Source organism: Melospiza georgiana, chromosome 8 (genome assembly GCF_028018845.1).
Source record: "Melospiza georgiana isolate bMelGeo1 chromosome 8, bMelGeo1.pri, whole genome shotgun sequence".
Classification (NCBI taxonomy): Eukaryota; Metazoa; Chordata; class Aves; order Passeriformes; family Passerellidae; genus Melospiza; species Melospiza georgiana.
Window position 1 is genome coordinate 716,502 of NC_080437.1, and position 21,439 is coordinate 737,940.

General features: G+C 54.0%; 2 protein-coding genes across 2 annotated transcripts in view; one reads left to right on the forward strand and one right to left on the reverse strand.

Moving 5' to 3' along the window:
* Window positions 1–6,518, forward strand: part of CDH23 (cadherin related 23) — a 217,816-nt gene extending 211,298 nt beyond the window's left edge. The window contains exons 56-65 of the mRNA XM_058029323.1: window positions 116–277; window positions 911–1,167; window positions 1,424–1,521; window positions 1,607–1,727; window positions 1,882–1,961; window positions 2,255–2,295; window positions 2,562–2,622; window positions 3,447–3,576; window positions 3,651–3,773; window positions 5,452–6,518. Coding sequence (XP_057885306.1) covers window positions 116–277; window positions 911–1,167; window positions 1,424–1,521; window positions 1,607–1,727; window positions 1,882–1,961; window positions 2,255–2,295; window positions 2,562–2,622; window positions 3,447–3,576; window positions 3,651–3,773; window positions 5,452–5,778 — 1,400 coding nt within the window. The 3' untranslated portion in view covers window positions 5,779–6,518. The remainder of the gene's footprint in view (window positions 1–115; window positions 278–910; window positions 1,168–1,423; window positions 1,522–1,606; window positions 1,728–1,881; window positions 1,962–2,254; window positions 2,296–2,561; window positions 2,623–3,446; window positions 3,577–3,650; window positions 3,774–5,451) is intronic.
* An 870-nt stretch (window positions 6,519–7,388) lies between these two features.
* Window positions 7,389–21,183, reverse strand: LOC131086453 (prosaposin-like). The gene is made up of 15 exons (XM_058029472.1): window positions 21,123–21,183; window positions 16,862–16,986; window positions 15,817–15,891; window positions 15,605–15,730; window positions 14,647–14,844; window positions 13,514–13,657; window positions 9,560–9,616; window positions 9,331–9,339; window positions 9,137–9,244; window positions 8,429–8,515; window positions 8,167–8,350; window positions 7,927–8,096; window positions 7,769–7,849; window positions 7,546–7,653; window positions 7,389–7,424 (listed from the first exon to the last, which is right to left on the reverse strand). The coding sequence occupies exons 1-15, from the start codon at window positions 21,181–21,183 to the stop codon at window positions 7,389–7,391; spliced, it is 1,569 nt and encodes a 522-aa protein (XP_057885455.1).
* Window positions 21,184–21,439: the final 256 nt, after the last annotated feature.

Below are 21,439 nucleotides of genomic sequence, written 5' to 3' on the forward strand. Positions count from 1 at the left end.
GTGCCAGGGGCTGGGGGGCACCTGGAGCCAGAGGTAATCCAGGAAAATCCAGCAGGGTAAAGGGGCAGTGAGAGCCAGCCTGGCCCCAGGTCCCTTTCCCATCTCTCCCTCAAAGGGGTTGCCACCGATGCCAAGGTGGGGTCGGAGCTGATCCGAGTGCTGGCAGTGGACGCCGACGTGGGCAACAACAGCCTGGTCCTGTACCACATCCTGGGCATCCGCTACATCAAGCAGCACTCCAACGACTCCGAGGAGGTGGCCAACATCTTCAGCATTGGTGGGTGCCCAGCCTGCTGCAGGAGCATGGGGCCTTGGGCAGAGGCATCCCTGTGGCCAAAGGTGTCCCTGTGGCTGGGGTCACTGATCCCATGTGACCGTGTTCACAGGGGTCTGAGGGTGAGGGAAGAGACGTGGACCTGACTCCATGTTTCTGAAGGCTTGATTTATTATTTTATGATATATATTATATTAAAATTATACTAAAAGAATAGAAGAAAGGATTTCATCAGAAGGCTAGCTAAGAATAGAAAAGGAAAGAATGATAACAAAGGCTTTGTCTCGGACAGAGAGCCCGAGCCAGCTGACTGTGATTGGCCATTAATTAGAAACAACCACATGACACCAATCACAGATGCACCTGTTGCGTTCCACAGCAGCAGCAGATAACCATTGTTTGCATTTTGTTCCTGAGGCCTCCCAGCTTCTCAGGAGAAAAAATCCTAAGGAAAGGATTTTCCATAGAAGATGTCCAATCCCAGATGCCCCTGTTGCATTCCACAGCAGCAGATAACCATTGTTTGCATTTTGTTCCTGAGGCCTCTCAGCTTCTCAGGAGAAAAAATCCTAAGGAGAGGATTTTCCATAACAGATGTCTGTGACAATCCCGGGCTTGTCACCATTCATTCCACAGGAACCCTTGATGGCATCCTGCGAACCTTCGACCTCTTCACTGCCTACAACCCCGGCTACTTTGTGGTGGACATTATGGCCTCTGACCTGGTGGGCCACAACGACACGGCCATCGTGGGGATTTACATCCTGCGGGACGACCAGCGGGTCAAGATCATCATCAACGAGATCCCTGACAGGGTCAGGCAGTTCGAGGAGGAGTTCATCAGCCTGCTCTCCAACATCACCGGCGCCATCGTCAACACGGATGATGTGCAGGTAACCATCCACCTTGGAGCTTGCTTTGGGGGGTAGATGATCTTCCACATGCTGTTTGGGAGGTCTCCTTCGAGGGAGTCCTGCCTGGATGACCACAGACACCCCTGAGCTCTGAAGGTGATGGAAACATCCCAGGTTGGAGTGTACTGTGGGGGTCCAGATGATGCTTGAGGGTGTCCTGCCACATGAGCACACCTCGAGGATGCTCGGGAGGAGACTCCTGTCCCACCCTGCAGGCCTCGCTTTCTCTCTCCAGTTCCACGTTGACAAGAAGGGCCGGGTGAACTTTGCCCAGACGGAGCTGCTGATCCACGTGGTGAACAGGGAGACCAACCGCATCCTGGACGTGGAGCGGTACATCCCCCGTCCCCCCGCCCGGCCTGGCTCCCCGGGCACCCCGCGTCACGTCAGGGGGCCCAAGCAACCCTTCTCTTCCCAGGGTCATTCAGATGATAGACGAGAACAAGGAGCAGCTGAGGAATCTCTTCAGGAACTACAACGTGCTGGACGTGCAGCCTGCCATCACTGCCCGGGCGCCCGACGACCTCTCGGCTCTGCAGGTGCGGGTCCAGCTGGGCTGGGAGGGGCTGCCCACAGCCCTCTGGGGGAGGTGTCCCTTCCCACGGGCACTGCTCAGTGCTGGAGAGCTGTTCCACCCGGATAACATGGGGCATGTGGCCCCTGGAGGTTCCCCCACGCCTCTGTCTCTCCTAGATGGCAATCATCGTGCTGGCTGTCCTGCTCTTCCTGGCTGCCATGCTCTTCATCCTCATGAACTGGTACTACCGGACAGTGTGAGTGACCCCTGGGCTCTGCCCAGCCCCTGCCATGTCCCCTTAGACCAGGGGGACCAGCGTGGCTTCTCCTGGGCCTGGAAATGCCAGCAAGCAAAGGAGGGCGTCAGCTTCCTCCAAAATGCATGGTTTTAATGGTGTTAGTACATCTCCCCTCAAAGCTCCCCTGCCTTATTTAACATTTATTATTGATTGCACACCCTGTTATGAAGGGTTATTGCAAATCTGTGTGTCCTCCTCCTTTCCAGCATCTTCCTTACTTTCTACCCCAACCGGCTGTGTTTCTTTTGCAGGCACAAAAGGAAACTGAAAGCCATCGTGGCTGGCTCCACTGGTGAGCAGTGTTTGGGGTGTCCCAGCTGCATGGCAGAGTGGGGTGTCACAGGGACACATGGGGGACAGCATGGGCTGTATATCAGAGGTGATCCTGCCCAGCAAGGTGTCATGCTGGGAGGCTTTTCTCAGCATCAAGCTCTGTTTTACTTGCCACACCCCACCGTGTTTCTCACTGCCTTTTTGGTTCCTCTTTATCCCTCCCCTGACAAGGAAGTGTCACCCCACGGTTTGCTGCCCTGTAACTCTCACCCCTGCCTGTTGCAGGGAACAGAGGCTTCATGGACATCATGGACATGCCAAACACCAACAAGTACTCCTTTGATGGGTGAGTGCCACCTCCTGGGGCTGGAGGCTGCTCCCAAGAGAGGCATGCCTGTGTTTTGGAGCCAGGAGGTGGAGACACGATGTCTGCTCTGCCCTGCGTGGTGCATTACTGATCCTGGGACACGCGCTCGCTCTGAGAGCTTCATAAGCTAAAAAATATTATTATTTCTTCTGTGGCTCCATCTCTGCCAATCCTGGCCAGGTTTGGGGTAAGCAGAGATAGTGGGCAGGGTTTGACACACATCTGGATCCAGAGCAGCCAAATTCATACCTGCACAGGGCAGGAGGAGGCAGTGCAGCCTCAGCACCAGGCTCGGGACGGGGTTAGGGATAATGTTAACGTTCAGGAACACACAATTACCAGAATGATTATGTGCAGGTGCTTTTAGTGAAGAGCTCTGGGCGTCAGGGGTACAAACCCAAATCTGACCCCGACATGGGTTCGGGATGAGCATGTTTTTATATTCTATCGTTATATAACTTTCATGTTAATTATTAAACTTATATTGTTCTGTTGTATACATAGATTTCATCCAAGCATAGGCCCCTCGTGGTCCCCCTCAAACTTCTAACATAGCTCCTCAGGATTCTTCTTACGATTAGACAATAATTATATTTAATTACTAAACAATCATCACATCTAACAATTATATCATTTATCACATACTTCCTTACGCAGGTGCAATTTCACATGACCCGGCAAACACAAAGCCTAACATTTTCAGCGTCCATTTTTAACATTTTTCCAGGGCCCCACTAAGTCTAGTTTCTTTCTCATTCCCCGGAATTTCATGATCTTAAAGCCTTTTACTGTTGATGACGCAGGGCCAACCCGGTGTGGCTGGACCCCTTCTGCAGGAACATGGAGCTGGCGGCGCAGGCGGAGCGCGAGGACGACCTGCCGGAGAACCTGAGCGAGATCACGGACCTGTGGAACAGCCCGGCGCGCACCCACGTGAGACCCGGCCCCGCCGCGGGACCCCTCGGTGCCCTGGGTGCCGCCGCGCTGAGCCCCGCGTGTCCCCGCAGGGCACCTTCGGCCGGGAGCCCTCGGCCGCCAAGCCCGAGGATGACCGCTACCTGCGCGCCGCCATCCAGGAGTACGACAACATCGCCAAGCTGGGGCAGATCATGCGGGAGGGACCCATCAAGGTGAGCGTTCGGGGTGTCCTGCGCCCAGGAGTCCCCTCTGCACCTTCCAGGTTCTCCGCGCCGCAGGCTGGTGCCGCTCCAAAACGCGCTGGGACGAGGCCGGGCTCCCTCCGAGCGAGCCGCCCGCCCCGGATAACGCACGGTCTCTCCCCCCGGCCAGGGCACGCTCCTGAAGGTGGTGCTGGATGATTACATGCGCCTGAAAAAGCTCTTTGCCCAGCGGATGGTACATAAGGCCACCGCCAGCCAGGGCGACCGCTCCTCGGTCTCGGAGGTAGAAGGGTGTGCGTGGCTCTGGGGACAGGCTTGCCGTGCCCTCTGGGATGCAGTGTGTCCTCCTGGCCCCGCAGGCGCTGGTCGCTGTCACCAGCGCTGCCCCCACTCTCTGCTCGGTCAAAACAAGCCAGATAGTGGTTTTCCACTGGTTCCCACTGCTGCTTTTTCACTGGTTTTCCAGGATGCTGGTTCCCCACAGTGGTTTCCTCTGATCAGCACACACCACCTTCTCCCTCGGTCTCTCCGAGCCCAGGAGAGGACGCCCCTCTTTGCAGACTGGGCTCTGTCCATCAGCTCCCATTTCTGCCGAGGCTGGCCAAAGCTGTGGGGGATCATCTTCCCTTCCTCCTGCTTCTCTGGTTTTTGCCTCAAAAACACAGGGTTCTGAGGCAAAAATGCTGGGATGGAGAGTGTTGGTGCAGAAGGGCTGGTTTGGGGAGAAGAAATTCCTCCTGTGGCCTTCTACCCTTCATGGGGGTGCAAAAGGAGGGGAGAAGAGAGCAGAGGACAGCAGTGGGGTGGGAGATGCCTTTCAGCCCTTCTGCCCTCCTCTATCCATGCCCCTATTCCCCTTCAGCCCCATCCAGCCTTCCTTCATCTTCTTTCCCTGTCTGCCTCCTGTCCTTCCACTTTCATACAAGCCCAGATTCCAACCCAGGTCCAAACTCCTTCTTGGCCACTCTGGGGGCAGCTGGTGCCTGAGCTGGGGCATCTGCCCGGGGATGGAGCAGTGCCTGAGCTGGGGCATCTGCCCAGGGACGGAGCAGTGCCCAAAGTGGGGCATCTGCCCAGGGATGGAGCAGTGCCCAAAGTGGGGCATCTGCCCGGGGATGGAGCAGTGCCTGAGCTGGGACATCTGCCCAGGGATGGAGCAGTGCCCAAAGTGGGGCATCTGCCCAGGGATGGAGCAGTGCCTGAGCTGGGGCATCTGCCCGGGGATGGAGCAGTGCCTGAGCTGGGGCATCTGCCCAGGGATGGAGCAGTGCCTGAGCTGGGGCATCTGCCCAAGGATGGAGCAGTGCCCAAAGTGGGGCATCTGCCCGGGGATGGAGCAGTGCCCAAAGTGGGGCATCTGCCCAGGGATGGGGCAGTGCCCAAAGTGGGGCATCTGCCCGGGGATGGGGCAGTGCCCAAAGTGGGGCATCTGCCCAGGGATGGAGCAGTGCCCAAAGTTGGGCATCTGCCCAGGGATGGAGCAGTGCCTGAGCTGGGGCATCTGCCCAAGGATGGAGCAGTGCCTGGGCTGGGGCATCTGCCCAAGGATGGAGAGACCCATCTGGAGGTCATCTCCTGGTGGTCCCCATCACCGTGCTCTGAGGGTGCTTCACAAGAGGAGGGCCCTTCCCTCCGGGAAGCCGGGAGCTGCCCTGGTGATTCTCCCTCCGTCGCGGCTCTCTTGCAGCTGATCCAGAAGGAGCTGGAGGACGAGGAGGAGGAGCGCAGCCCCAGCCAGGGCAGCCTGCGCTTCCGGCACAAGCAGCCGGTGGAGCTCAAGGGTCCGGACGGCATCCACGTCGTGCACGGCAGCACGGGCACCCTGCTCGCCTCCGACCTCAACAGCCTGCCCGAGGACGACCAGAAGGTGCTGGGCCGCTCGCTGGAGACTCTGAGCGCCGACTGCGGGGGCTACAGCGACCACAACGCGCGCACCGAGTCGGCCAAGTCCACGCCCTTGCACAAGATGCGGGAGGTGATCATGGAGAGCCCTCTGGAGATCACCGAGTTATGACGAGCGCTGCTCTGCTCCTCCAGGCCAGCCGGGGATGAAGCCCAGAGCAGGGGGCCGTGCTGGGGGCCAGGGCGGTGCTCGGCCCCCGCTCCTCCCGCAGGAGTCCGGGCTGGCCGGTGCGCATCGCTCCTTGGAGAGCTTGGCCCCGGCAGGGGGCTCTCAGGACCGGAATGCTTTTACTCGCCTGTCATTTATCCATGAAACCATTAAATTTTTTTTATTTTTCTTATTAAAAAAAAAAAAAAAGGTTTTTTTTTCTAAAAAAAAAAAAGGGGGAGAAAAGAAAAGCTAAATGAATCTGATGAGTCCAGACTGGACAGGGGGGAGGAAGGTGCAGTGAGGATGCAGATGATGTGCTGCCGCAGCATCCCCGGGCCCAGGCTGGGGACAAGCAGCTGTCACACCTCGACCACGAGCATGGGGAGGGCCAGGGAAGCGTGGGGAGAGACCAAATCCTTTTGGCATTAACGTCACCTTTCCAGTAAGGAAAGACCCAAAAAATTAAAAAGAAAAAAAAAAAACCCCAACCCAAAGACATTCCTCCATTTTGCTGGCTTTACCAAAACTTGTTGCAATGTCGAAAAACAGAGAGAGGCTAACTGGGGCTTCTGGATGTCGAGTGCTCGTGCGTGTCTTTTGTTGCCCTTTTCTTTCCCCTTCTCTCTTGCATTTGGGTTTGTTTGTTCGGGGGTTTGTTTCCAGTCGTGACCTTGTGGAGAGTTTCGGGCACGGTCTGTTACGGGACTCAGAAATACACTGTCTATGGCTTTGGGTAACCTGTCTGTCGTCCTTCCTGCCCACATCCATCAGGCCCAAACCCCCTTTGGGAACTGAATTCCCTCTTTTAACTCACCCCTCAATCCATCATCTGCACGGGACGCCGCCCTGGGTGTTGCTGCACCTTGGGTTTTGGGGGAAGCATTAAATGTTCTCCCGCACGCCCACTGCAGCCCTCAGCACGAGGAGGAAGGACACAACCAGCCAGGCTCACAGGAAGAGTTTATTTGTGGTGGGATGCTCCCATGCACGCCCAGGATGAGGCAGTGCAGGCATCCCCCCAACATCCCCCCCAGCACCCCACTGCCCTCACCCCACGGCCGGGGCAGCGCAGGGCTCCCAGCAGGGATGGGGGTGCCACAGGAAATCCTGGCACCCAAACTCATTCATTTTATGTTCAGGTGAGGCTGCTGCCAGCCAGCAGTGAGGGGCCAGCGCTTGGGCAGCAGAACCCAGCCCAGCCCGCGGGGACAGATCCACGTTGCAGGATCTGGGCCATACAAGTGGCTCAGGGTGGGATGGAGAGAGGGAGAAGGGATCGGGGAATGGAGACAGAGGTGGGAATAGAGCTTGGGGATTTTGCAGTGGCCCTGAGAGATGTCAAGGCTGAATCCCTAGTGCTGAAAATATCAACGAGTCCCTTAACCTGATTTGGAAATCCAAGCCCCAGGAGTGGAAGAGGAAGCGGCCGAGGTTCCCCGCAGCCCCGCCGGCGCGGCGAGGCCCGGTGGCTCCTGCCATTGCCGTCTGTGAGCGCGGGCACGTCCCGGGGAAGGGAGCCAGGGTCCCCAGACACACGGCAGAGCAAGTCCAGCCAGCTGGGGAGAGGGCTCCTAGTTCCACACGTGGCGCCGGCAGTGCGCGACGGCCTGCGGAGGGACGGGGATGGGATGGCAATGGGGTACAGGGACGGTGGCACGGCACCCTGGGACACGGGGACAGCCAGCACGGCACCCTGGGACACGGGCAGGGGACACAGCTGGCACTTACATTGCACTCCACCGCCGTGGCCATGTTCTTGCACCAGTACTGCGGGCCCCAGACGCAGGGCGCCGAGCCCAGGAGATCCTCCTTGCCTGAGTCACAGGCTCTGATTTTCTGCATTGCGAAGGAAAAGGGTGGGAGGGAGAGGAAGGAAACCCCCATGAGCAGCCTCTGACCCTCTGGGACAAAGGAGGCCCATCTTGGCTGCCCCAGGGGTGAGGGCACTTACAGTGCAGACAAAGGTGGGGTCCATCATCTGCACGAAGAGCCGCACGGCCGCCGGCTCGTACTGCAACACCATCGCCTGGCACTGGGGGGGACAGAGGGGTGAGCCTGGCAGGGGGCTCAGGGAGGTTTGGCTGGCTTGGTCGTGCCCCCTCAGCTCACCTTGCTGGTCAGCGGCATGGGCAGCATGGCACAGCCCTTCTCCAGCACCTCGCCCAGCTCCTCCAGCGTCTCGTTCTTGAGCAGCTCGTTGTCCAAGTAGGTGATGACGATCTGGCAGACGTTGCAGAAGGCACCGGCGCTCACCGCCAGCTGCTCCAGGGATTCGGCCCCTGCAGGACACGGCCGTGAGCACCCAGAGGAGGGCACGGCCCCCTGCCCGGGCTCGGGGCGCCAGCTCACCGTGCCGGGTGTCCCCGAGGCGGGGGCAGCAGTGCACCAGCGCGCACACGGCCGCGGGGTCGGTGGCCTGCAGCAGCATGGTCACCACGGCCTTGCCGTAGGAGTTGACGAAGTCCTTGCACTGCCCGATGACGCCGTGCGGCAGCATGTAGCACACCTTCTCCATGTCGTCCACCAGCTGCTCCTGCCGGCACAAGGCAGAAGAGGGGGAGCTCCTCGCTGCCCCTTGGCCCCCGTGCCAGCCCCCAGTGCTGGGACTCACCTCCGTCACGTTGTTCTCCAGCAGGCTCTCCACTGTCTTCACGGTGAACTGGCACACGTCGCACAGCGGAGTGCTCCCCACCCTGTCCTGGGGGGACAAAGGGGTGGGATGCATGCTGAGCCCCCCCAGTGCCACAGACATGTGGCTGAAAAACCCTTTCCTTGGGATTTTTCCTCCTGAGAAGCTGGGAGGCCTCAGGAACAAAATGTAAACAATGGTTATCTGCTGCTGTGGAATGCAACAGCTGCATCTGGGATTGGCTCATGTGGTTGTTTCTAATTAATGGCCAATCACAGTCAGCTGGCTCGGGCTCTCTGTCCAAGACCAAAGCTTTTGTTATCATTCTTTCTTTTTCTATTCTTAGCCAGCCTTCTGATGAAATCCTTTCTTCTAATCTTTTAGTATAGTTTTAATAGAATATAAATCATAAAATCATAAATCGAGCCTTCTGAAATATGGAGTCAGATCCTCATCTCTTCCCTCATCCTCAGACCCCTGCGAACACCGTCACACCCCAGAGCCGCCCTCATCCTGTCCCACCATCACCCCCCATGTATGACATTCCTCAAGTAGGGCATTCCCCACGTAAGGCATCCCCCACCTCAGATAAACAGAGGCGCTTGAGGGAATAAAACCCAAAATCAGGTTCCTCCTTTGGGGCGTTTGGATTCCAAGGAGCCCAGCGGCATGGAGGGGGTCCCCACTCACCCCCAGCAGGCTCAGGAGCTGCATCAGCCTCTCGGTGAGCAGCGTGTGCAGGGGCAGCGCCGAGCTGGAGGCGCAGAGTCCCAGCTGGCCACACAGCTCTGACGGGTCCTGGGGAGAGAGACACATCCCAAATCAGGGGGGCTTTGGCCCCTGGGAAGGGAATTTCAGCACATCGGGGCACGGATCTCACTTACCTCAGCCTGCTGCCGGTGCAGCGGCCAGAAAACGGCAAGAAATAAACGAAAACAAAATGCAATTGCAGCAGTTGCAAGGCAGAGAGGAGGGAGAAAAAAAATTAATATTTTGTAGGAATATTAAGCAGTGAGTTTAACAGAAAAAAGAGATAATTTGCTGATGATGGTCGCCGGGTACCAGCTGGCACCCAGAGACCCCTGGCACTCCGGGGAGCCGTCAGCCTCTTACCAGGTAGTGCAGGAGCTGGGCAGCCGTGTCCGTGTACTCAGCCAGGGAGCGCTGGCACTGCGGGAGGAGGCACATGTTCCTTATATATTCTTCATATTTTAATATATATATTCTTAATATATAAACTGCATATACTTTATATTAAAAATGTATAAATTTATATAGTAATAATATATACTTATATATTATTACATATATTATATTTATATTTTATACAAAATATATTTATAAATATAATATGTATATATAATATATGTATTATATATATTTATATATATTCTTATATATATAAGAATACTCATATATATAAGAATATTATATATATTCTTTATATATTCTTAATAAAGAATATATATTTTTATATATTCTTAATAAAGCGTGATTTTAAGGTATCAACTGTATTAACTATATATATAGCTATATATATATATAATATGTAGAATAAAAAACAATTTTCTCCGAGAAGAAAAAAGTTTTTTGTTCTGCGTGTTCTTTACATATTCTTAATAAAGTTTATATATTCTTAATATATAAACGTTATATATTTTTTCTATTTATTTATATATATTCATATATATATACGAATATTCTTATGTATATAAATTAATATTATATATATAAGAATATATATTCCTACATATTCTTAAAAGAATATATATTTTTATATATTCTATAATAAAGCATGATTTTAAGTTATTAACTCTATTAGCCACATGTATAGCATGCAGAATAAGAAACACTTTTTTCCCAGAAGAAAAAAGGTTTTATTCTGCACGTTCTTTATATATTGTTAATAAAGTTTATATAGTCTTTATATATAAACTTTATATGTTTGACATATATATAAATATATTTGTATCTTTTTTTATATATATTTTTATACATATAAGAATATTCTTATATATATATTATATATATAATATATATTCTTATATATATTTTATATATATTCAATATATTATATATATTCTTATATATATTCTTATATGTTTGTGTAAGAATATTCTTATATATATAAGAATATATATCTTTATATATTCTTAATATATAAACTTTATATTTTATATATATAAATATATTTATATATTTATATGTTTATATATAAATTTTTATATATTTATGTCTTATATATAGTAATATTCTCATATATATAAGAATTTTATATATATGAATATATATTCTTTATATATTCTTAATAAAGAATATATATTTTTATATATTCTTAATAAAGCGTTATTTTAAGTTATCAACTGTATTAACTACATATATAACTATATATGTAAACCTGTTGAACAAAAAACTTTTTTTTTCAAGTTTTTTATTCTGCATGTGCTTTATATATTCTTGATAAAGTTTATATATTCTTAATATATAAACTTTATATATATATATATATGTTCTTATCTATATAAGAATATTATTATATATATAAGAATATATATTCTTTAAATATTCTTAATAAAGAATACATATATATTCATATATTGATATATAAATATATATATTTATATATCTAAATATATATTATAAAGATTATATATAAGAATATATATATTTTTATATTTTCATATATTCTTAATAAAATGTGATTTTAACTTATTGCCTGTAATAACTACATATAAAACTATATATATATAACATGCAGAATAAAAAACTTTTTTTTTCCAACAAGAGCAAAGTTTTTTATTCTGCGTGTTTTCCAGCTTATATCTTCTTAACAAAGCATGATCTTGAGCCAGTAACTACATCACAATAACTTATTATATTCATTGGTGCAAAGCCAATATAGTTGGTAATAGTTTTACAGAAATTTAATAAGGCCACATATACACATCTAGTTATGCATGTAGTCTAGGTTATAAAAATTTCCATGCATTTTATCTAATCTGTTTCTGTGCTGACAGCCTTGTCTTCTTCCTTGCTATGGATGCTTGAAAATCACCATTGTTATTTTTTCCACTAGCTCAACTTTGCTTGCAGCCCAGCTGTCAGCCCCTCCTTAGGACAGGGCATGGAGCAGCCTGGCAGAGCGGGATGTGTCCGTGCCCACGGTGCCCAATCCCAGTGTCATGGTGCCCAATCCCAGTGTCATTCCCTGCTGGGCTCACCTGCCGTGCCCACGGTGCCCAATCCCGGTGTCATTCCCTGCTGGGCTCACCTGCAGTGCCCACCATGCCCCATCCTGGTGTAATTCCCTGCTGGGCTCACCTGCCGTGCCCACGGTGCCCCATCCCAGTGTCATTCCCAGCTGGTGCCCATGGTGCCCCATCCCAGTGTAATTCCCTGCTGGGCTCACCTGCAGTGCCCACGGTGCCCCATCCTGGTGTAATTCCCTGCTGGGCTCACCTGCAGTGCCCACGGTGCCCCATCCTGGTGTAATTCCCAGCTGGGCTCACCTGCCGTGCCCACGGTGCCCCATCCCGGGGTAATTCCCTGCTGGGCTCACCTGCCGTGCCCACGGTGCCCCATCCCGGTGTAATTCCCTGCTGGGCTCACCTGCCGTGCCCACGGTGCCCAATCCCGGTGTCATTCCCTGCTGGGCTCACCTGCCGTGCCCATGGTGCCCCATCCTGGTGTAATTCCCTGCTGGGCTCACTTGCCGTGCCCACGGTGCCCCATCCCAGTGTCATTCCCAGCTGGTGCCCATGGTGCCCCATCCCAGTGTAATTCCCTGCTGGGCTCACCTGCAGTGCCCACGGTGCCCCATCCTGGTGTAATTCCCTGCTGGGCTCACCTGCCGTGCCCACGGTGCCCCATCCCAGTGTCATTCCCAGCTGGTGCCCATGGTGCCCCATCCCAGTGTAATTCCCTGCTGGGCTCACCTGCAGTGCCCACGGTGCCCCATCCTGGTGTAATTCCCTGCTGGGCTCACCTGCAGTGCCCACGGTGCCCCATCCTGGTGTAATTCCCAGCTGGGCTCACCTGCCGTGCCCACGGTGCCCCATCCCGGGGTAATTCCCTGCTGGGCTCACCTGCCGTGCCCACGGTGCCCCATCCCGGGGTAATTCCCTGCTGGGCTCACCTGCCGTGCCCACGGTGCCCAATCCCGGGGTAATTCCCTGCCAAGCTCACCTGCCATGCCCACCATGCCCCATCCTGGTGTAATTCCCAGCTGGGCTCACCTGCAGTGCCCACGGTGCCCCATCCCGGGGTAATTCCCTGCTGGGCTCACCTGCCGTGCCCACGGTGCCCAATCCCGGGGTAATTCCCTGCCAAGCTCACCTGCCATGCCCACCATGCCCCATCCTGGTGTCATTCCCTGCTGGGCTCACCTGCCGTGCCCACGGTGCCCAATCCCGGTGTAATTCCCTGCTGGGCTCACCTGCCATGCCCACCATGCCCCATCCCAGTGTAATTCCCTGCTGGGCTCACCTGCCATGCCCACCATGCCCCATCCTGGTGTCATTCCCTGCTGGGCTCACCTGCCGTGCCCACGGTGCCCAATCCTGGTGTCATTCCCTGCTGGGCTCACCTGCCGTGCCCACGGTGCCCAATCCCGGTGTCATTCCCTGCTGGGCTCACCTGTCGTGCCCATGGTATCCCGTCCTGGTGTCATTCCCTGCTGGGCTCACCTGCAGTGCCCACGGTGCCCCATCCTGGTGTAATTCCCTGCTGGGCTCACCTGCCGTGCCCACGGTGCCCAATCCCGGTGTCATTCCCTGCTGGGCTCACCTGTCGTGCCCATGGTATCCCGTCCTGGTGTCATTCCCTGCTGGGCTCACCTGCAGTGCCCACGGTGCCCCATCCTGGTGTAATTCCCTGCTGGGCTCACCTGCCGTGCCCACGGTGCCCTCCCGGTCCAATCCTGGTGTCATTCCCAGCTGGTGCTCACCTGCCGTGCCCACAGTGCCCGCCCGGCCCAATCCCCCAGTGTCATTCCCTGCTGGGCTCACCTGCCGTGCCCACAGTGCCCGCCCGGCCCAATCCCCCAGTGTAATTCCCTGCTGGGCTCACCTGCAGTGCCAGGACGGGTGGCAGGGCCTGGCACAGCCGCTTGGCGTGTGCCACCAGCGCCCAGCTGAAGGCAGAGTCGGTGCCCAGCGCCTCGCGCACGGCCCTGGCCAGCTGCAGGCAGTCCCCGCACACCGCCTCCATCTCCTGCGGGGTGACAGGCACAGGGACACCTTGTTGAGGAGTGACAAATCTCTCCTCTGTCCCCTCAAGAAGGAAAGAAGCCCAGAAGTTTCTCTCCTCAATCAGGTAAGAAGCCACCTCATGGGACCTGGGGGACTTCACCTCAAACTTAAGGAGAGCCAATTGGACAGGAGCCAAAAAATCCCACCTGGGCAATTTGCTAGAAAAAGAAGAGAGCACAGAAACTAATGGCTTTTGTGAGGTGTTTTACCAGGAGCAAGAACCTCTCATACCTGGCTCGGTTTTTCTCTGTAAGGAGTTTGTTATTTTGCCTTTTATTAAAACGTTTTTGTTTCCAGACAGGTTTTAATAAAAGGCGAAATAACAAACTCCTTACCGAGAAAATTCAGCCACCCTGCTGATTTTAAGCCTCCAAAGGCAGCTGAGTTACCTTGGGTGTGAAACAGATCTCCAGGAGCTTGTGAGACCTGGCTTGAGGAGGCAACTATCACTGTACCCCACGAAATAAAACCAATCCCCCCACGCCCAACCTGCATTTGCAGGGCTGGCATTTAAACACTGGCTGCAGTTTGGGGCAGCACTCTGACCAGCACCTCTCATTTCCCTCCTGCATCCTGAAATATCCCCCCAAACTGGCAACAGTGCCAGCCAGAATCGTTTCAGCGCTGCAGAAATTTCAGGGGCTTTCTCTAATTGTTGTTTTAGGGGCTTTTCTCTAATTGTTGTTTTTAGGGGCTTTCTCTAATTGTTGTTAAGTAGGTGATACTTGAAAGGGGATTCTCATCCCTGAGCAGCGTTAGAATGCTGGCACCAAGTGTCCAGAGAGGCCGTGGCTGCACCATTCCTGGGAGTGTCCAAGGCCAGCCTGGAGCAGCCTGGACACGTTCCCTGCCCATGGCAGGGGTTTGGGACGAGATGATCCGCAAGGTCTCTTCCCACCCAAACCATTCCAGGGTCCCACGAGCAGCACCAGCCCTGCCTGTGCGCGGTACCTGGGCCTCGCCGTGCGGCACATCCTGGGGATGGAGCAGCAGGGGCACGTTGGCCATGAAGGGGGCAATGAGGTCAGCAAAGTCCTGGCTGGGGCCCGTGGCAGCTGCTGGGGGCTGCTGGAACCTCGGCGTGCCCGTGGTGGCTCCGTCCCGGCGCTGGCACAGCCGGATGGTCCCACACACCACCTTGGGCTCCGACTGCGGAGCAGAGGGTGGGATGGGATGAGGCTTGGGCTGCACCTTCTCCATCACACCCAGCCCCCCCCGCCCCCATCCAGGGTCAGTTCCTGTGGGAATCCACAAAATCAGAGGGTTTTGGGAAAGCCGCAGAACTGTGATTGGAGCTAAGCAGCGGCCACGACATTGGTCAGCAGAAAAATTATTTAAACTGTAGAAAAGCACAAATGGAACAATGGTCTGTGTATTAACGCTTGTCTAGAATAACTCCCTAAGCTACAGAAAAGTTTATCTAGCAAGATATTAGGAAGTCCTAAGCTTAATAATGGAGCTCTGTGCGTTGTGTTTTAAGGCTCACAAGCAGGTGAGCCTTTATTAAAAATAAGCAAGCATTGTTTAACCAAAGGTACATGTGCTTATGGTGGTTGGATAGAACTACTGTCAATGTGCTTTTGCTTTGTGCGATTGGCCTAAAAACTTTTAAAGTGAGTTGTAACATTGAGTTCTGTGTCTGCTGCCTGGGATGTGAGCTGCTGGATGCTTCCCATTGTCATAACCACATAATGAGGCTGATGTTGGAAAATCAAACAGCTCAAGGCACGTTCCACAGCAGCCCCGTCCTGTTTGGGAGTTGTACACAGCCCCGACTGATGATAATTTCCCTCTCCATCTCGTGCTTCAGATGGTTTGTCCCAGCCCCCAGGAGCATCCTTTGCTCTGCAAGCCCCCAGGACATCCCAAACTGTGGAAAAACCCAAACCTGGGGCTCCCCCTGCCCTACCAGCACTTGCTTGCCCAGCTGGACAAGGACGAGGATGCCCGTGTCCACCATCCTCTTGCACTTGACAGACCAGTCCTGGAAGGGCAGGTACTGGCATCTCTTATCCAAGAACAGCCTCAGCTTCTCCTGGGACACAAAGAGAGAGGTCAGGGCCTCAGTGGGGTTGGAGGGGAGGAGCACCAGCCCCACTGTCCCTTCCCACTGAGACCCACCTCCGTGCGGTTGTCCTGCAGGATCTTGCCCACCACAGACACTGCCACCTGGCACAGGTGACAGGGGATCCCCTTCTGCCGAGAGAGAGGGGACACGTCAGGATGCTGCCACAGCACCCAAACCCTCTCCAGATCCCAATCCTCCACCCCAAAACCACCCCGGGGCACCCACTGGCTTCTGCCATTTGCTCTGCAGACACATGTAGCCACATTTCTCTTCTCAGGGAAAAGCAAGGCACGATTCTTCCCAAGAATATCTCTGGGTTTCACATTCTTCTGAACATCAGAGAAAGGGAAAACACAATTCTAACCATTTGCTGTGCCTGTGTTTGTGCAAAAGGAGAATGCAATATGGAGATTGTATCCCAAAGTGATGGTGTTTTGGTTCCTTGGCACTTCAGAGCCAAGTGTGTGTGTTGGGACTGTTGGATGACAGTCACGAGATTCAGGGCAGTGTGTGCAGGGTTGAGTGCTTGGCAGGTTCAGTTTTAGATGTATAGAATAATATAGTATAATAGAATAATTAATGTATAGAGTAGTGTCGTATAGAATAATACAGTATGATAAAATGTAGATGTATAGAATAATACAGTATAATAAATAATTAATGTATAGTGTCGTATAGAATAATATAGTGTAACAAAATGTAGATGTATAGAATAATATCGTATAATAAAATAATTAATGTATAGAGTAGTGTCATATAGAATAATATAGTATCATAAAATGTAGATGTATAGAATAATACAGTATAATAAATCAGCCTTCTGCTCTCCATGGAGTCAGATGCATCACTCTCTCCCCTGGTCGGGGCCATCACAGCACTGCTGCAGACATGCATGCTGGGGTGGGCAGGCTGGGATTCTCTTTCCATCTCCGTGTTTGGGGCAGATGGGCACCTCTCCCACAGCCCTCCACATTCCCTGCTCCCAGCCCTGGTCCCACACATCCCCTGCTCCCATGCCAGTTACCCCCAGAGCCCGGTCCCACACATCCCCTGCTCCCAGCCCCGGTCCCACACATCCCCCGTTCCCATCCCGGTTACCCCCAGAGCCCGGTCCCACGCCGTGAGCCGGCACAGCTCCAGCGCCCCGCACTTGGCCGCGGTGGCCGCGTCCCGGCACCAATCCTCCGGCCGCTCGCTGCACTCGTGGAGGGGGCTGGCCCCGGCTGTGGAGGGGGAGAGAGCACTGTCAGCCCTCAGGGCACCATCATTTAATTTATAAATGATTTTTTAAGGTCAGTTGTTCCAGTGTTAAAGATTGCAATGCAAGATGTTTTCCATTACCATCTGTATGGCAGATTACCTTTGTCAAGTGGGCAGCTTGCCTTATCTCTCTCTCTGAGTGACCACAATCACACGTCCCTCAGGAGGGGACATTGCTGATAACAGACTACTGAATGTCACTGCATGGCTGATAAGAACTATAACATCCCATTGGGAGATGCTCCGCCCAGGGGGAGGAGCCAAGCATTGCTACCCAGATATAATCCAGGGGGAGGAGCCAAGCATTGCTACCCAGATATAATCCAGGGGGAGGAGCCAAGCATTGCTACCCAGATATAATCCAGGGGGAGGAGCCAAGCATTGCTGCCCAGATATAATCCAGAGGGAGGAGCCAAGCATTGCTACCCAGATATAATCCAGGGGGAGGAGCCAAGCATTGCTACCCAGATATAAACCAGAGGGAGGAGCCAAGCATTGCTACCCAGATATAATCCAGGGGGAGGAGCCAAGCATTGCTACCCAGATATAATCCAGAGGGAGGAGCCAAGCATTGCTGCCCAGATATAATCCAGAGGGAGGAGCCAAGCATTGCTGCCCAGATATAAACCAGAGGGAGGAGCCAAGCATTGCTACCCAGATATAATCCAGAGGGAGGAGCCAAGCATTGCTACCCAGATATAATCCAGGGGGAGGAGCCAAGCATTGCTGCCCAGATATAATCCAGAGGGAGGAGCCAAGCATTGCTACCCAGATATAATCCAGGGGGAGGAGCCAAGCATTGCTACCCAGATATAATCCAGGGGGAGGAGCCAAGCATTGCTACCCAGATATAATCCAGGGGGAGGAGCCAAGCATTGCTACCCAGATATAATCCAGGGGGAGGAGCCAAGCATTGCTATCCAGATATAATCCAGAGGGAGGAGCCAAGCATTGCTACCCAGATATAATCCAGAGGTTTTTGAGACACCAGCACGGCTTTCTCCATGGGATTCCCCAGAGGAACAGCAGCTGCCTCTCCTTCCCCTGGATCTTCAGAGGAAGAATACATCCTTCTCTACAGATCCCCCTGCTCCAACAGAACCACCCCTGACACTGCAGGAGGGCTGAGCCACATTTCCAATGGGACTGCCACCAACACCCTGACCCACAGGGTGTCAGGTTGGGTTCTGACTCTGTCAGTGTTGTTCTAGTGTACTGAATTGTTTATTTTATCTTTTTTTTTTTCCTTCCCTATTAAACAACTGTTATTTCCTGCTCCCATATTTTTGCCTGAGAGCCCCTTAATTTAAAATTCATAGCAATTGGGAGGGGTGGGGAGGGTTTACATTCTCCATTTCAGGGGAGGCTCCTGCCTTCCTTAGCACACTCCCGTCTTTCCAAACCAAGACAGCCAGGCTGCCAGCTTTTCCAATGGGATGTCTGTCACAGGGTCAGAAGCAAAGGGAATTTGGGGCTCATCCTCAGCCTCTCAGCACCCTCTGACACTCTGAGGAGGCGGCTGCTGATAAAAGCAGCAATAAATCTTGCAAAACGGGCAAACCCGGGGCGCCGGCGCTCAGCCCCGCACGGCAGCCCGATAGTCACGCCACGGCTCCCGGCAACGATTGAGCAACCCCACTTTTGGTGGGGTTCCTTTGGTTTGATTTCCTCCCCACGACAGCATTTTCTGCTGGCTGTAAATGCTCGGCGTGGCGCAAGAGCAGCGCTCTAATTGTCACCTTGGTGTGTCAGGGCTCATCCTGCACGGGGCGAGGGTTTGTTTGCACCGGGAACTGTGCCCACCCAGGATGCGGCTGGGGAGAAGGCACAAGCCAAGCCCTTCACAGCCTTGCCTTGGCCAGGAGCTGCTCCGGGAATTTGGGGGCGGAGGGACAGACAGACAGACCCTGCTTGCAGAGCTTTAAGCAAAGCACAACCCTCCCTGCTCCAAGCATTTGCATCCAGCTTTAATCCCCCAGCCCTGTCTGCGATTTTGCACAGCAGGAATAAAGCCAAAGGCAGAAGCTGCTCCTTCCACCCAACCCTGGTTTCTCCCCAAAAGCCACTTTCCCTGCATGCTAGATTTTGGCAATGCCTCCAGCTCATCCATGAAACAGCAGCGTGAGGTGCCCACCCTGCAAAGTCCCGGGGCTGGGGGTTGTGGGGAGAGGAGTCCAAGCCCCCCACACCATTCCCACTGCCCCAGAAGCTGTTTCAGCCCCGATTTCCCCATCGGGGCAGGCGGGCCCCGGGGCAGGGCGAGTCCCCCCGGGTTCCCAGGCTTCCCACACACCCGTGCCGCGCTTGCCCCATCAGCTCAGAGGGATATATTTATGTTTTTCAGCCCAGCATCAGGGCAAACAGGAATGGCAAGTCAGCGGAGGCATTAAGGGGCAGCACCAAAACCAAGGAGGCGGGAGACACAGCAACCCCACAGCTTTTTTCTGAGCTGGTCCTCCCTCAGCATCTCTCACGGAGCTGTGTTGGAGCCTGGCGCCCGCAGTGAGGTCGGGAGGGTCTAACAGACACGGGTGGTTTGGTCCTGCACTTTCCTGGCTCGCAGAGATCCTCAGCTCAGCACTTGCTGCTCACCCTGCTCGAGCTGAAGGTCAAGCAGCAAGTTCTGGGCCACAAAGTAATTAGGGCTAATCAAAACACCCAGCAGCTGAGAGCAGGGGGAGCTTCCCCGGGTGGAAAGCACTGCCACGGGGCAAGCAACCGGGGCAGCAGGTGTCCCGTGAGCTCTCCTGCACGTCCCAAAGCCCTGCTGGAGCCTCCTCATCCTGCCAGGCGCACGGGCACAGCGTTATTAAATGATGCCGTTTTGGGCAAAAGAGCAAGGCAGGGATGCTCCAGTTCCAGGTCAGGCACAAGTGCCCGGCCCGGGGGATGGGGTGGGCTTTGCTCAGGGGGGATCCAGCTCCGAGCCCCAGCCGTGGCAGGGCTGTGCCGGCATTCCTGGGAGCCCCGGAGCGCCCCGGCCGAGCCGGCAGAGCCTGGCGAGCCGGTTGTGATGTAAACGCCGGGGGTGGGTGGCAGCGTGGGCCCCGGCGCCCCAATTCCCGGCCTGGCGCACGCCCCTGTTGCACCAAGAGCCATAAATTCGCTTTTCCCAGCTGGCAAACCCCTCTGTCTCCCCGAGGCTCGTAGGTCCCCGAGCCCCGGCGGCTCCCGGGCGGGCGGCACCGCGGGGCTCGGACGTGCCGAGCGCGGGTGAACTTTCCTGCTCCGCCTGTCGCCGGCTGGAACAGCCAGACACGTCCCCCCCGGCCGGGTCATGTGTGTGCACCCACAAACCCGGGCACGTCACGCTGGGGGAGCCCAGTGAGCCAAGCCTGGGGTAACCGGGGTGCGAGGGGGTTTGCTTGCCGCAGCAGGGCTCACCAATTCCGGGGGAGATTCCCGCAGGAGGCAGCGATCTGCCCTCAAGCAAGGAGCAGGGGTTGGGAGCAGGCCTTCCCCAGCCTGGGCAGGGGAGGGATGACTAAGGACGGCAGCAGAGGTTTGCCTGCAGGGGGGTTCGCTCACGGACACCCGAGTGCCGACGCTGGGAGGGCTCCTGAGGTGAGCAGAGAATATCACCCCATCGCCCTTCCCAAAGCGCAGCAAGCCAACAGCCGCTGTTGCCATCCTGCATCCTGTTCCTGCCTCCTGCATCTCCTGTGAGGACCCTCAGGACGAGGGCAGCTCCACGGTCACACTGCTGTGACAGCCAAGTGGCTTCCCCAGCTCACACAGCGGCAGCCAGGCCCCAAACCAAGGGCACAGAGAGAGCAGCCCCTCTCTCTCCCCACTCTGTCACAGCTTCCCTCCTTCCACATCCCAGCACACCACCAGCGGTGCCTGAATCCCAGGGAAGGGAGGGAACAACCCCCTTTTGCCCTGAGATCACCCTCAAAGGCAGAAGTTCCAGCTCTCACCTCCAGGTGGGCAGCACAGGCAGCCACCTGGTGCCACCTTCCCCAGCGCTCCTCTGCCCAACTCCAGCACCAGAGGAAGCGCATTATGGAGCTTAGACACCAAAGCTGGCAGCAGTTTTGGGATTCAGCGGGGTTTTCTGGGCTGTCCACATCCTACCTACCTCCAGGCCTGGCCTTACCTTGGTAGGAGCCCAGGCACAGAGAAAGGATCAGCACCAAGCCACTCCATTTGCTCCCCATGCCGTTCCTAAGAGTCCTCAGTGGCTGGTTCCTCTCCTGTGCTGCTCCCAGACTGAGGAATCTTGGATGGGCTGGGAGAAGCAGTGAGAATCCACACCTACGCAGGGCAATTACCACACCCCTCACTTTATGCCTTGATTATAAAATCATCACCAGGGAGGCAGGGAGGGAGGGACCAGAGGCAGGCAGGTACTCCCAGCAGGTCAGAAGCAGCTGCTCAGCGCTAACCTGGCTGCAGAGGGTGGGCACACACGGG